The 15,092-nt window shown below is 66.3% G+C and overlaps 2 protein-coding genes across 2 annotated transcripts; one reads left to right on the top strand and one right to left on the bottom strand.

Moving 5' to 3' along the window:
• Nucleotides 1-42: 42 nt before the first annotated feature.
• Nucleotides 43-10,398, top strand: CCDC154 (coiled-coil domain containing 154). Its single transcript, XM_057315110.1, has 16 exons — nucleotides 43-511; nucleotides 847-1,129; nucleotides 1,218-1,407; nucleotides 1,524-1,570; nucleotides 1,854-1,949; nucleotides 2,309-2,432; nucleotides 3,919-4,020; nucleotides 4,106-4,234; nucleotides 4,312-4,436; nucleotides 4,689-4,803; nucleotides 4,893-5,030; nucleotides 5,610-5,729; nucleotides 5,807-5,883; nucleotides 6,136-6,253; nucleotides 6,539-6,625; nucleotides 6,896-10,398. The coding sequence occupies exons 1-16, from the start codon at nucleotides 43-45 to the stop codon at nucleotides 8,018-8,020; spliced, it is 3,345 nt and encodes a 1,114-aa protein (XP_057171093.1). The 3' UTR covers nucleotides 8,021-10,398.
• On the bottom strand, nucleotides 7,081-9,831 carry PERCC1 (proline and glutamate rich with coiled coil 1). The gene is made up of 2 exons (XM_057315318.1): nucleotides 9,811-9,831; nucleotides 7,081-8,865 (listed from the first exon to the last, which is right to left on the bottom strand). The coding sequence occupies exon 2, from the start codon at nucleotides 8,827-8,829 to the stop codon at nucleotides 8,074-8,076; it is 756 nt and encodes a 251-aa protein (XP_057171301.1). The 5' UTR covers nucleotides 8,830-8,865; nucleotides 9,811-9,831; the 3' UTR covers nucleotides 7,081-8,073.
• Nucleotides 10,399-15,092: the final 4,694 nt, after the last annotated feature.

The raw sequence follows: 15,092 nt of genomic DNA, 5'->3' as shown, positions 1-15,092 counted from the left end.
TCTTACCGTGGCCGTGAGGAACTTGGAGGCGCCGCACGGCCCATGCCTGCGGCCTGCACCCTGTCCCGGCTCCTGGGGGCACCCTGTGTGCTGTCCCACCAGCCGGCCCGCGAGTGCCTGCACATCCCTCCCACCCAGGCCAGCCCAGCTCTCCGGACCCTACCCTGCAGGCCAGCTGCCACCACCCACGCCAGCCAGCTCAACAGCACCCCTGAGATCTTCCCAGAAACGGGCAGTTGGGGAGGCCTTGCAGGCCCAGCGGAGTCGAAGGCCCATGTTCCACTGGCAGTTGGGCCACGAAGTCACAAGGTTCTGGTGAGAAAAAGATGGTTCGAGAAGAGCCCCTGCCACCCGCCTGCCCTGCCTACTTTGCTGCTGTCTTGGAAGGGGAGGCGTGAGGGCAGGCGCTCCCTCTTCACGCCCCACGTGCTCCCCAAGGCCCCAGAGTCTTCCAGCCCCGCCTTCCCTGCCAGGTCTGCACAGCTCTGGGCAGTGGCTGAAGCCATACCAGGTGAGCCTCGTGCCAACAGGGGCCGAGCCGGGGGGACAGTCCAGGGAAAGGCCTGCACGGGGGTGCGGTGTGGGCCACCCAGGCGGCTCTGCTTCTTGAGCCCTCAAGGGGCCTTACTGCCCCAGGGGGCTCCCTCTGGAGCTGGGCAGGCAGGGCATGGTCCTGTTTCTGCTTCCTGGTGCTGTGTGTCCTCAGGCGGGAGCCTGGGCCTCTCAGCGCGAGCTCCCTGTTGTGGGGCAGCAAGAGCCGAGGCGTCCCGGGGCCAGGCTGTGCGACTCAGCCAGACGAGAGAGCTCAGTGGACACTCAGCCACGAGCTGCAGTGATTTGGTCCCTGTTACCCTGAGCCCCAGCTGGGAGCCGGCACCCTCCATCAGTCTGGAAGCCACCTTCTTGCAGAGCTGGCTGCTAGCAACCCCTCGTCGGGGGCTTCACCCCCCTCCCAGACAAGCACCATCACCCTGGGGGACCTGGGGCTTCCGCTCGAGGAAGGACTGGCCAGCCCTGAGCTCTTGAGTCTGGAGGAGATCTCTGAGAGGTACGAGTCCAGCCAGCTGGCGTCCACCGCCTCCATCCCGGAGCGGGACTCCCCTAAGCACTGGGCACAGCTGGAGCAGTGGTGAGCCCGGGCAGAGCTGGGGTGGGAGAGCCATGCCGCCCGGCCCCGGCATGCGTGGCCCGACTCGGCCTGCTCCTCCCCCGGCCAGGCTGGCCGACCTGCAGGCAGAGGTGGCGTCCCTGCGGGGACACAAGGACCGCTGTGAGCGAGCCGTGCTGAGCCTGCTGCGGGAGATGCTCCAGCTGCGGGCCTGCGTGCAGCTGCAGGACGCAGAGCTCAAGAGGCTGCAGGAGGACCTGCCACAGGAGGCTTGGGCCCCTGGCAAGGAGGCCCTCGAGGTCAGTCGCCCCCACCCAGAGGCAAGGCTCCCCTGCTCCCGGGACCCTGTGCCCAGCTCGGGCCCCTGTCTGTGCCGGCCGGGCCACGAGGCTCAGCCTCCCCTTCCTCCTTGCAGCTCCCCAGCCCCCAGAACCAGAACCAGATGCAGACCCTGGACAAGAGGTACCCCTCCCCCCGCACCAGTGGCACAGGCCTTAGTGGGAGGGTCAGGGGCTTTGGGAAAGCAGCGGCTGGGGTGGGACCCCAGAGCATCAGCCTTACCCCCGCTCCTTGTCTTGCTCAGGTAAGCAGAACGCATCCCTGGCCCAACTCAGAAAGGTCAGGGTTTGTATGAACGTAGCGGGAGGCCGGCTGCTGGGCCCCCTGGGCCAGGACTCTGACGCCCAGAGGCAGCCGGGAGGGCTGGCCAGGCAGGCCCCAGGCAGAAGCAGCTCTTATGTGCCAGGCTGGTGGAGGTCCGGGAGGCCCTGACCCAGATTCGGAGGAAGCAGGCGCTCCAGGACTCTGAGCGGAAGGACACCGAGCAGGAAGCCAGCCTTAGGTGGGCACCGCCTGCCTCCCTCTTGGGGGCCTGGCTCTGGACCCCCCACGTGTGGTCACTGGGAAAAGAGGCTTGAGCCCAGAGTCCCCGCCCCCTGCCCCACCCAGTCGCACTGGCCCAGGCCGCTCTTGGCTCCCCACCTGGGGACACGGAGGTCAGTGTCTTGCCCGTGTCTGTGTTTGCAGATGGGGTTATCTAACCCCTGCCTCGCCGGCCTGCAGGTCAGCCTGGGCCCCGCAGCTGCGGGCCTGGGCCCGGGAAGCATCCTCAGTGTCTCAGGGCCCCCCCAACTTCCTGGTGGCTCCCCAGTCAGGCCATCCAGCCGGCTGGGCTGCTGTGAGCTGCAGCTGTTGCCCTAGGTTGGCCGAGCTGGCCGGGAGGCTGGGGCAGGAGAAGCAGTTCCGGGAAGCAGCCTGCAGTGCCCTGCAGAAGAGCCAGGAGGACGCAGGCCAGAGGCTGGACCGTGAGGTGGCCAAGATGCAGGTACCGGGAGGGAGGCCGGGCCTGGGCAGCTGGGCGAGCCGTCCTTCCCGGCCACGTGGTTGGGCCTGGGGCGGGGGGTGACCCTGAGGTCCTGCACAATCCAGTCCGTGGCCACCAGCCACAGGTGGCTCCATCTGGAGAGAGCTAACGTTTTAGGTCCCTCGGTTGCATGAGCCACACTTCAGGGGCCCTTTGGCCGTGTGCAGCCCGTGGCGGCCACTCTGGCAGCGCCAAGATGGAGCTCATCTTTCATCACAGAAGGTCATTCTCTGGCGGTGGCTCTGCCGCTGGTCCTTCTCCCCGTCCTGTGACCAGCACCCAGATCAGAAAATTGAACACCGTAGGTCTGAAGCCCCTTCCTCAGTCATTCCCGGGGCGGCCCCACCCCTGGGCTGGTGCACGCTCCCCTCCTGCTCTAGACCCAGCCTCTTGAGCTCTGCAAACAGAGGCCGGGGACCGCGTCGCCGGTGCAGCAGGTGGGGGCGCCGGCCCCGTGCTCCCCAGCTGCTGCCCACATAGCTCGGCTGCCCAGTTTCGGTGGCCTTCCCCTTGCTGCTGCCCTTCGGGGAATTGGTGTCTTGGCTGCATTGAGACACAGTCCGCCGCCACAGTCGGGAGCTCCAGAAGGCGCCGGGCCCAGGATTCCTGGTGCGCCGGGCATGCACGTGGAGCGCTGCCTTTTCCCCTGCGTGCCCGCTAGGCCGGGGTCAGCAAGCTGTGACCACCACCAGTTTTCGTCAAGTGTGTTCGGCACGTGGCCACACCCAAGTATGCACTGTGGTTTCGTACTGGAACCGCAGAGCTGAGGAGCTGCGACCCAGACCCCGCGTCCCATATGCTTCAAACATCTGCGGGGGCTCAGGCCGCACCTGCCCTGTGGCCATGGGAGCTGGGCCCGGGCCTTGACACCTGGTCTCGGGCGCACTCAGACCCTTGGTGCCCCAGGAAGGGAGCCCGCGAGGAGGGAGGGGAGGGGGAGGGGCCCCACGCTGGGCCTGGCGGGCGAGGGTGAAGTGTGTGTGCTTGCACAGACGTGTGTGGGTCTGTGCACACATGTCGGTGTGTGCGTGTGCGTGCGTGTGTGCACAAAGTCACTCAGCTCCCCTGACTGAGGCTCCCAGCTCAGGATGCAGTTCCGTGGCTGCTCTGCCACCTGCCCTGGGTGGCATCTGCGGTCACCGTGAGCACTGAGCGTGGTCTGGATCCACTGGAGCTCGGCCTGTAGGCCCTTCACAGCCCTCGTGCCTGGCCCTCCGGGGGGACGTGTGGCCCCTGCCATCCATCCTAAGGGGGTGTGGTGGGCCCCGCTCTGCAGGGCTTGGGGACAGCAGGGGACTCAGGGCCCGGGGCCCTCTGTGACGGACACGGTTGGGCAAGAAAACAGAGCAGTCCGAGCTCGCCAGGGGGCCGGGGGGCCACCAGGGCAGGGGATGGACGAGGCAAGGAGGACGGTCCGACCACAAGGCAACCACACTGACTCCCCCAGGCCCAGGTGACCAAGCTCGGTGAGGAGATGAGCCTCCGCTTCCTAAAGAGGGAGGCCAAGCTGTGCGGCTTCCTTCAGAAGAGCTTCCTGGCCCTGGAGAAGGTGGGGGCCCGTGGGCCTGAGGCTGGGCTGTGACACCCCCCCCCCGCGCCCCCGCTCACGGCAGGTGGGGGCTGTCTCCCCCCAGAGAATGAAGGCCTCGGAGTGCACCCGGCTGCAGGCGGAGAGCAGCCTGCGGGGGGAGCTGGAACGCCGGGGGCAGAGGCTGCAGGAGCTGGCCGAGGAGCGTGTGCGGGCGCTGCAGGGGCTGCACGAGGTGGGCGGCAGGAGCTGGGGGCGACGGGGGCGTCTGGGCAACCGGGGCAGGGGCTCAGGGCCACCTCTGCACGGCAGCAGGAAGAAGGCCGCCTCCTGGAGCAGTGCCGGGGCCTGGACCAGGCTGTGATCCAGCTGACCAAGTTCGTGCGACAGAACCAGGTGTCTCTGAACCGGATCCTCCGGGCCGAGCAGAAGGCCTGGTGGGTGTCCGAACCGCCTTTCTCCGTGGCGCCTGGCACCCTTGGACGGGAGTTCCTGTTGCCCCCGCGGAGAACTCTGCACGCACCAGGGGATGGAGCCCCGTCCGGGGGGCCCTGTGACCATTCTCCGTCCCCTGTTCCCCGGGGTCTTCTGGATGGTTCCGGACCCAGCAGCCAGGCTCCTTCCATGGCCCGGCTCTGAGAGGGGGCGGCCTCGGCTGAGGGACCATCTGTGTTGGCATCAACCCCCAGGGACAGCAAGGGGCACCTGGAGGAGAGCCGGGCCGAGGAGCTGGCCACCTTCCTGCAGGAGAGCCTGGAGGCCGGCCAGCTGGCCCAACAGGAGGCCCACAGTGTGCTGGAGCTGGTGAGGGCACCAGGGGCCAGGTCAGCATCCCCAGGGGGGCCCCTGCCTCCCCAGGCAGCCACACTCGGCCCCCCCTCCGCCCCCCGCAGCTCCAAGAGAAGAGCCAGGCCCTGGAGGTGTCGCTGGCCAAGCTGGGGAAGCAGGTGAAGGACCTGAGTGACCACTTGGTGGCCCTGAGCTGGAGACTGGATCTGCAGGAGCAGACACTGAGCGTGCGGCTTTGCGAGGTGAGCGGGGACCCCGGCCGCGAGGCCCACCGTGGCCCCCAGCACACATCGGCTTCCATGGTGGCCGGCAAGCCCTCGCCATGGGCTCCTTCTTTTTCCTGCCATGGTGTCGTTGACATCGTGTGGTCCACCCTCGCGAAGCCGGGGTCTCGGTGGCTCCTCGCATCCTCAGGGCTGAACAGCCACCCTGTCACCAGGACATCTGCTCTGACACCACAGAGGAAGCCCCGTGCGGCTAGCGGTCCCTCCCCACCCCGCGGCTCCTGGCCACCCCGACCTGCCGCCAGCCTCTGGGGATTCGCCTGTTCTGGGCGTTTCCTACAAAGGCGCGCACACAGCGTGTGACCGGTTTGAGTGTTCGTCTGCTGATGGACGCCGGGTGGTCACCCTCTCCTGCAGCTGGGGGCGGCTGTCTGTCCCTGTCCCTGCCGACGCCTGTGCCCCTGTGCAGACCATGTGGAGCTCTCAGCTGTGTGCGTTCGACCCTCTTGGCTCCAACAGTGGCTCCAGGGGGCCCCGTCCATCTGTCCGTCCCCCTCCGTGTCCCAGCTCCGGCCCCCACCGGCGTCTGTGTTCCAGGCAAAGAGAGAGTGGGAGGGCTCGGCGCAGAAATGGCTGGAGGGCCTGGCGCAGTGTCAGCAGGAGGCCGAGGCGCGTCTGAGGGAGGTGCGGCAGTGCGTGGACAGCCTGCCCCGGCAGGTGGGTGAGGACCAGGGCACGTCGCCCCCGCCCCACTGGGCCGCCTGGGCTGCCCGCCCACCCCGCGTCTGTTGCAGATAGAGGCCGTCTCCGACAAGTGCATCCTGCACAAGAGTGACTCAGACCTCAAGATCTCCTCTGAGGGCAAAGCCAGGTGAGGCCTGACCCCCCGGGCCGCGGCCCCCAGGACGGCGGCGGCCCATAGGACAGCCCCGCCCCAGCTCTGGGCTCGGCCCCCACCAGGGGCAGCCCGCACAGGTCATTGGGCTTTGCCGCCTGTCTCCTGCTGGGGACGCCCAGGTCCCACTGGAGGGGTAGCAAAGATGAGCACCCACCCCCTGCACACCCTGCCCTCCTCCTGCCCTGTCCCCCCCCCCGCCCCGCCCACAGCCTCCTATTCCCACAGAGAGTTCGAGGTCGGGGCCGTGCGGCAGGAACTGGCCGCCCTGCTGTCGTCCGTGCAGCTGCTCAGGGAGGGCAACCCCGGGCGGAAGATTGCCGAGATCCAGGGCAAGCTGGCCACGGTACCCCTGTGGCCCCTGTGCCCGTCGCGCTCAGCAGAGGGGCCCCGGGGAAGCCCCACATCAAGGTCGAGTGGCTCACAGAGCCCGTGTGAGGTGGGGGCACCTGTCTGGAGCCCCCACATGCTAGAGGTGTCATCACGGTGAAAGAAGCCAGCCTGAGCGCTGGCCAGGTCCACCGGACCACCCACTGAGGGACCAGGACCCGGTGTCAGAGGCCAGCTCCTGCCCCGGGGCCCAGGGTGGGGGCCGCCCTCATCCAGGCCGACAAACAGGGGCCGCATTTAGTTCCAGAACCAAATAATGAAATTGGAAAATAGCATCCAGGACAACAAGACCATCCAGAACCTCAAGTTTAATACAGAAACCAAGCTGGTGAGAGGCGGCCCCTGTGCCGATCCCGCCCCCGAGGCGGGTGGGGGGGTGGGTGTGGTTCCCGCCCCCCGCCCCCCACTCCTCCCGGCTGGCCCTAGCTCTGTGGGCTTGCCCACGTCCCTCTGTCTGCGTGTCTGGCCCAAGCCGGGTTTCCTGGCAGATAAGACCCAGGTTTGTCCAGAAAGAGAAATCCCGGGGCTGTCCCGCCCTGCGCTGGCCGGATTCCTGCGTTCCCGCAGTGGCCCCTGCTCACGGCGCACTTGTCCACAGCGCATGGAGGAGACGGCCAGCCTGCGTGACAGCATCATGCGCCTGCGGAGCGAGGAGGGCCCGTGGAGCCTGAGGCTGGGCAGCAGGGGGGTCCTCACACCGCTAGGGAAGCAGCGGTCCTTCGTCAAGGACGCAGGCCCCGGAGACGCGGTCCCCGTGAACCGCTGGGGCGTGTATCAGGCCGTGAGGTGGGCTGTGGGGAGCCACCTTCTGGAGACCCCGAGGCCTGGGGTCTGGGGCGGTCCTGGGGAGGCCCCGAGGCCAGGGGGCATGAGCCGCGTGTCCGGGCAGGTGGCTGCAGTGGAAGGCGGTCCTCATGAACCTGGTGGCCCGGCGGAGGCCGAGCGTGTTCCTGGTGAAGTCCTTCTGCCAAGAGCCTGCACACCAGCTCACATCCGTGCCCCTTTCCCAGAAATAAATGGGCAGCTCTTGTCCCTGTTGGAGTCCAGAGCTCCTTCCCAGGAGCTCACCCTTCTCCTGCCCGAGCCCAGCCAAGCGCCAGGCCCGGCGCCTTCCTGGGTCATCCTGCCCACAGCCGCAGCATCCCAGAGCCCCAGCTGCTCCTTGCAGGCCCCCTCGAGGGCCAGCTGGCCCCGGCTTGGTGTCCCTTGGCCCCTGCCCCTTGGCAGCCGGCTGAGCCCTTCACACCTGTGCCGTGGCAGCAGGGAAGTGGCTCTTCCTGCCCTCTTCCAGGGAGCACACAGCGTGTTTGCTCACACACTCGAGCAGCGCCCCTTCTTCCTGTCCCCAAGAAAACCCTTGCTCACCCCGCAGTCGCTGGTCCTGCCACCCGCTGTGGGGCCTGGAGGAGGGGCAGCCCCAGGACCGGCCAGGTGGGCGGCTGCCAACCTGGACTCTCAGGGCTGGTCTGGATGGCCAGTGGGCCTCGCCCAGAGTGGGGCACAGTGTGCAGAACCTCTGAGCCCAGGGCCTCCCCTCCTGGGGGCGGAGCTCCGAGGGCTGAGGGCCAGGGTGCCTGGGGCGGCAGCTCCTGCCCGTTCCCTGCCCAGGTGGCCTCTGGCCTGCCCTCCCGGGCCTGGGAAGTCCCTACCTCAGCTGGCCTGTCCTGCTGCTGGCCACCTTGGTTGGAAGGCCCCTGGGGCTCCTCCAAGCCACACACCTTAAGGAAAGGCAACGCCCGCTGCTCCCGCTCACCCCCATGGACCCTGGCCCACTCGCTAGGCCTCGGCCAGCTGTACCCCGTCCAGGGCCTGGGCCCCTCCCCCGGGCAGCTCGGGACCAGTCTCCGCTGACCAGCTGGCCAGCAGGTCGCTGAAGTCGGGCATGCCAGGGTGAAGCAGGCCCAGGGGGCCAGGGGCCGGCTCCTCCCAGAAGGAAAGTGGCAGCTTCCTCTGGGTCATGGGGACGATGTGGCCATACTTGCGCTCCAGCCTGAGCCGCCTGCCGGCCGGGGCCCCAGGTCCTAAGTACTGCCGCAGCCCGTAGTCAAAGAGCTCGGCCAGGGGCCCCAGCCCGCGCGCCTGCCCCTCGGGACCCCTGGGGGAGAGGACTCCGGGCTCCGCAGCCTCGTCTCCGTCTGGGGGCCCGCCCGGGGTCAGGCGCGCCAGGTCAGTGCACTGGAGGTCCCGGGCTGCGCTGTCGTCCGCGTAGATGTCGCAGGCGTCTGGGTCCTGCCCCTTGTCCTTGCGGCCGAAGTACCGCTGGATGTCGCCACTGATGAGCTCGGAGAACCGCAGCAGCTGCAGGGGCGTCTCCGGGCTGCTCCGACCCGGAGGGGCTGCTTCTGGGGCCCAACCTGAGGCCTGGGGGGCTGGGCTGCGGCCCCCTGGCCCCTCCACCTCTGGCTCCTCCTCCTCCTCCTCGTCCTCATCCTCAGAGGTCTCCTGGGGCTCCGGGTCTGAGGGCAGGAAGGGCCGGTGGGTGCGCAGGGGCAGCCGGAAGTCACAGAGAGGCCGGATCACGCCTGCGGCCATGTCCTCGAGCCTGCGTTTCTGGGGCAGCAGGTGCGGCTGGGGAGGAAGGTGGGGGGTCAGGCTAGCCCTCAGGTCCCCAGGCCTGTGCAGCCACACTCATGCTTGGAGCAGGTCAGACGCCGGGGAGGTGCACAGAGACTAGAGCTGTGGGCGTGGGGCTGCAGAGTCGGTTCTTGGCCAACAGGCCCGCCTGGTGTTGGCGGGGGCAGCCCTGGGAGCTGGGCCTGGCTGTCTCGAGCAGCACGCTAGGTCCGGGTCCCAGAGCCCCTGGGGCTTCGGGGGTCTCCCGGGCTTGGGGCAGGCCCAGAGCCAGGTGCTGTTTCCCCCGAGCCGTCTGACAGCATGGACGCCGTGCGGGCCCCAGGCTTCCATGTGCCCTCTGGCAGGGCCACAGGTGAGAGACCCAGGCACCCCGGGTTTGGAGGGGTCGGAGGGTCAGCAGGAGGCAAGGAAGGTATGTGGGTCTGGGGCTCAGGGCAGGGCGGGCCGAGTGGGATCTGGGGAGGTGACAGAGACAGGGGTGGCCTGAGGCCAAATGGGGCTGACTCTGAGGTTGGAACGCTCTGTCCCCTGGGGACGAGTGCGGGGGGCAGCTTGCAGCAGGGAGGCCCCTTTTGCCTCCTGGCAGGAAGGGAAGAAAGGGAGGGTGGTGTGGAGTAAGGGAGGAGGGACTCCCAAAATCCCACCCCAGCGAGGTTCCCTCGGGAGGGGCCGCCCGCTGCCTGCCGTCTGCGCTGTGCGCTGGCTGTCCCTCACAGTGCTGGGGCCCCTCTTCCCTGCCGGGGGTCCCGTGGCCCCGACACTGGGCCCTGGGGAAACCCACGACGGCGCCCTCCTTCCCCAGCCCCGCCCCTTGCCCTCCCGGTGGGTGGTCCGCACAGCCCACCTGGCCAGAAGGCCCACAGCCTCCCGGGGAAGGGGGAGGAGGCCAGGCCCCTGGGGCCAGCACCCTCCCCGTCCACCGCCCAGTCCGGCTCCTACCTGCTGCGGCCTCCAGCTCCTTCGGGGCAGACCCACCTCCACCTGGGCCCAAGCATTTATAGCTGGCTCTGCGGCCGGCCGGGCTGGCAAATATTTGGTGACTGCATTGTCATCGCAGACTGGGCAAATAGAGCCCGTTTGCTTTAGCGCCCAGCAACCAGGGCCCCGCGGGGGGAGCCTCAACCTGCCCGGGGACCGTGGAGTGTTTGCTGCAGGCCCAGCTGGCTCACACCCGGGCCGAGGACCCTTATCTCCACCGCTGATTGGGACCCGGACCAAGCCTTGTCAAATAGGCGGAAAATTAAATTTCATGCTATTTTGACTTCTGGAGTAGTCCTCTCTGGAGGGCATCCTGCTTCCGCGGTTCTCTGGGTAAACGGTGCTCCAGGCTGGCGGTCAGAGCCGGCAGGCCGGGGAGAGGAGGCCGTGGGGAACAGAGGTGGCAGCCTCTCATGCAGGGGGTCCCCTCTGACCGCCGGGCCCTCCAGGGCGCAGCAAGCAGTCCCACTGTCCAGGAGTGGCTGCAGGACTCCCAGCCCCGCGGCCAGCTCCTGCCATCCCAGAGCTCCCTGCACCTGTGTTTACAACAAACCCAGTTGACCCCTGCTCCCCCGACACAGGGCTTCGCCCCCAGGGTACGAGCTGGTTCTGCACCTTCTTCTGTGGGGCTTGGTGCCCGTGCCGCTGCACCCCACCATGGAGCCCACTAGAGGCATCCTCGTGAGCCTCCCCGCTGGGTTACAGCCGCCACCATCCGCAGGACCCCGGGGGGCTGCCGCCTAGGGCTGCCTGAGTGTCCTGGGGCCACAGGAGCTCATCACCCAAACTGGGGGCTTGGAGCAGCAAAGGGGCATTGTCTGGGTGGGAACCCATGCTTCCCTCCTGGCGTCCGCTGTGGGGCTCCTTGGCTGCAGCTGTCTCACCGTCACCCCTGTCCCCATCCATGCATGTCCCACAGGAGTCTCTGTCCAAGTTTCTCTCTTACAAACACCCATCCGTGGATTCAGGGCCCACCGGGATCCCGTCTGACCTCATACTCCTTACAGCTGCAAAACCTCGATTTCTGCATGAGGTTCCATTCCGAGGTTCAGGTGGACGTAAGTTTTGGGGGACAGTCATTCCCCATCCGTGGCCTCTGCTAGGTGCCTCGCTCCCCTGGAGCAGCCCCCCTCCCCCCCGCCCGGGCCGGATGGGAGGACTCCAGAGTCCATCCACTGTGGCTCAAAGCCACTGGTGCTTGTGGGCCAGCCAGGTTCCGAGAACAGGACAGCAGCCCCCTCACAGCTTGGTGGGCCCCCGGGCCCCGATATCCCTCCCACCAATGGGCGCTCACCCTTCCAGGGACGTCCTCCCAGTCCTCCCTGGGCCCTTGGCCTTGGCTCCAGGCTCTGCTCCTTTCAGACAGGAGACAGCACCTCTCCTACCTAGTGACACCCCATTACACATGGGGTGTGGGCACAGACCCAGGTCTTTCCTGCAAGTGGGGACCACGGGGGGGTTGCTGCTGGGCATTTCTTGGGCATTTGGAGGGCCCAATGGAGCAGTCATGAGGACGCCCAGCTTTGGGGGAGGGACAGGGAAACGAAGCATGGGACCCCTGCCAGGCTGGTGACTTGCCCAGGTGGGGAGGGGGGGTCTTTGGAGCTGAGGACGTCTCACAGCAGGTCATCTGGCTGGGCCAGGGCCCCGTGCAGGAAGAGCGCAGGTCCTGCGGCCTCCTTGATCATCACAGCCCCCTCCCCACGTCCCCGGGCGAGGCCAGGACACAAGTAATCTGTCTCGTGAGTCCAGTCTACATTTGGACCTCGGTCCCCAGAAACTGACCTCAGGCACAGCCACAGTTCTGCCCTGAGACCCCGTGTTCAATGACACTGTTGTCCAGCCTCTGGCCGTGGGGTGACCCTCCCCCAGCCGCTGCTGTCCCATCTGACCCAGCGCAGTCAGCCTCAGTCAGGCCTGCCGGACAGCCAGGGACCCCAGGGAGGGGCCCTGCAGGCGCCCGGACCGTGGCCACAGCGCCCCCTGCTGCCCCTCAGGACCGCCTGGGGCCAGGACCTGGGAAGGGGCTTGGCTGGTGCAGGTGCTTAGTGGCCCAAGGGGGGCCTCAAGGACCCGAGGGGAGCACAGTCTGGGTGGAGGCTCCAGGAGGACATTTGGGCTCCTCATCGGTGCCCTGTTTGGGCTGGGCAGTGTGGGGCTACGGACCCGCCCACCAGAACGTCCCTTCCTGTGTGACGAGAGGAGGGGCTTCATGGAGGTGGTTTGCTCGGCCCTGATGGGACCAGGAGCTTACCCGTCCCATGTGCGTGAAGTGCAGGTGTCCCAGCAGAGGGGACAGCTTGGAAAGGCCAAGGCCACGAGGAGCTGGCGCCCCCATGGTTGGGTGGTCCCACAGACGTGCATACCCTAATCCCCAGGGACTGTGGACATGTCACGGCACATGGCAAAGGGCCCTGCAGATGTGAGCCTGGATTGTCCTGTGGGCCCAGTGTCATCACAGGGGTCCCAGCCAGAGGGAGGGCAGTTAGGGTCAGAGGGGAGATGTGACCATAGGAGTAGGGTCACTGCTGGCCTCGAAGGTGGAATGGAGGGTCCCCGAATCTGGAAAATGCAAGGAAGTGATTCTCCCTTGGAGCCCCCGGAGAGCCGCCCTGCAGGCACCCTGATTTCAGGCATCCTGGACAGCACGATAATGCATCAGTGCTGTTGTGAGCCCCTCCGTCTGGGCTTGGCAGCCGCAGTACACTCCGCTGGCAGCATCGGCTGGAGAGTGGGGTAAGGAGGCGGCGTACAGGGCCTCCTGGCCGGGCCACGGCGTTTGGCCCTTCCGCCAGCCATGAGGAGCCAGGGCAGCCTGGGCACTCAGCTCTGCCCTCTGTGGCTGGAGCAAACCTCGGGGTGAGGGTGGGGCTCTCACAGAGAGGACCCACCATGGTCACCACCCCCAGGGTCCACTCCTTCCAGGGCCCTTGTTCCCCAACCCCCCACAGGCCTACTTCTCCATCCTGGCCTCTGCCTCAGGCCCATGGTCAGTCGAGCTGGGGCTTTGCGGGGGGGGGCGTCCTGCAAGTGGCTCAGTGAGGAGCTGTTCACTAATGCCAGCCACGGGAAGACTGTCCACAAATAGCCAGACCCTCCCTATCTGTTTCTGCTGGCATAATCCCAATGCTTTTTTCTGCCGGACCAGAGACTGAGGGGGAAACCCTAGCCTAGGACAGAGAATTTTAGATTCGGGGGAGATACCAGAGCTGATAAAGATTTAGGAAGAGGAACCTAGGCAGTGTGGGGTGGGCATCTGGACAAAGGAAGCCTGAACCTGGAGAACAGGGAGAATACTACTGCACTAGTCCCAGCAGTCAATGACAGGGCCCCACAGAGCACAGCCTGAGGGAGTGAAGGTGGGTGACAGGCATGAGAGGGGCTGAAGAAGCAGATCTGAGGTCTTAGCAGGGGTGTGCATGCGTTATCGGCATCCTTGCTACTTCTGAGCCTGAGCCATGTTCAAAAGGAACGCAGGAGTCCGGAGTAGAGGCTGAACTCTGGCTTTTATCACTGGCAAGGCTGGGTCGGTGGAGACACACTTTCCCAGAATCACTGCCCCACACGTCCAGCCGAGTGTTGAGTGGCCAGGGCCAGGCCAAGTGACATGGGTGTCCCAAGCCCCCTGCTGCCCACCGGGACCTGGAGTGGGGCTGGGACTGACGCATGCAGGCTGCCGGGCTCGGGCCCCAGCACATGTCCCAGCACCCGCTTCCAGCCAGCTCCGGCATGGGCAGTGTCCGGCCTTACAGAGCTCTATGCCCACGCGGCCCCTGCCAGCCCCTGGCCTGTTGTCAGGCCTCCGTCCCTGGGGAAGAGGCTCAGCTCTTCTGAAGGCGTGGACCTGCCTGTCCCCACGCACCCCATATTGATCTTCCTGGGGAAAATCAATACCCCCAATATGTCAGCTCTCAGGCGAACCGGCCCTGCCATTGGGCACACAAGGGCTGGGCCCTCCCTGCCCATTAGCGAGACATTAGACCCCAGAAAGGTTTCTCTGTGTGCTTTGAGATAATGGAGGCCGAGGTGTTGGTTTATGCCCCAAGGGGGTGGGGGCGGGGGCTCAGACCAGAGTCTGCAGCCCGGGCACCTGTCACCCAGACCCTGTGAGGTCGGGGACGTGGCTGTCTCAGGAGGAGGGCCTTGGAAAGGGCTGTGGGTTCGGGCCAGGGTCTTGTGAGGGGCTTGGCTCTGGGCTGCTTGCTGTGGGGAAGCAGGGGGCTGTGCGACGGCGCCTCCGGGACCCGTGTCCTGGACCCGCGTCCTGGGGCCGCCGTGACAAGCACCACACACCGGCTGACTCACTGCAACAGCAAGTTCTCTCAGTCTGGAGGCCGGAGCCTGAAGTGAACACGTCGGCAGGGCCGGGGGACAGCCTGTTTCGGGCCTTTCTCTCAGCTTCTGGTGTTGCTGGCAATCCTCGGTGCTCCTTGGCTTGGGGCTTCTCTGCATGGGCTCCCCCATGTGTCTCTGTCTTTTCCCCTTCTCTTAGGAGGACACCTGTCCTTGGATTTAGGCCCCCTCATCCCGGGTGACGTCCTCTGTCCTACATCTGCAAGGACCCTATTTCTGAGTAAGGTCATGAGCTGAGGTTCCGGGTGAAGGTGAATTTGGGAGGACAGAGTTCAGCCCGGCACGGCAACCCATGTACGCTTCTTATCCAGGAGGAGGGCGGACGAGGTGGGGTCCGGCCATGGCTGGCGAGGGATGGTGTCCTTTCCATCAGCCAGGACGGGGGGAGGTGTCTGGTCTGTTTTGAGGTCTGGGCTGTGTCCGTATTTCGTGTGTTCAGATATGATTACAGAAGGGTCTTGTTTCATTACGAGGGGTCACACAGTGGCCTGATGCACAGCTGTCCTCGGAAGTTGCTTCTGTCCAATAGGAGACCCCAGCTATGCGCACCAGGCCAGTTCCCAGAGGCCCCAAGTTCGTGCCCTCCTCGAACTCTACACGACCAGGGCGCCTGGGGGGCTCAGTCGGTGAAGCGTCTGCCTTTCGCTCAGGTCATGATCCCGGGGTCCTGGATTGAGCCCCGCATCAGGCTCCCTGCTCAGCGGGGAGTCTGCTTCTCTCCCTCCCTCTGCCTGCCCCCTGCTCCTGCTTGTGCGAGCGAGCTCGCTCTCTCTCTCAGGTAAATACTAAAATCTTTAAAAAACAACAAAGACTCCACCGGACAGATGTGTTTTGCATAGTGCATTGACCTACAATGGAGACCAAGTGACGGCAGGAACTGGGGACAGAGG

The sequence above is a fragment of the Ursus arctos genome, unplaced genomic scaffold (assembly GCF_023065955.2).
Source record: "Ursus arctos isolate Adak ecotype North America unplaced genomic scaffold, UrsArc2.0 scaffold_2, whole genome shotgun sequence".
Taxonomy (NCBI): Eukaryota; Metazoa; Chordata; class Mammalia; order Carnivora; family Ursidae; genus Ursus; species Ursus arctos.
Note: the sequence above shows the minus strand (reverse complement) of the source record. Positions and strands in the feature narration are given on the sequence as shown.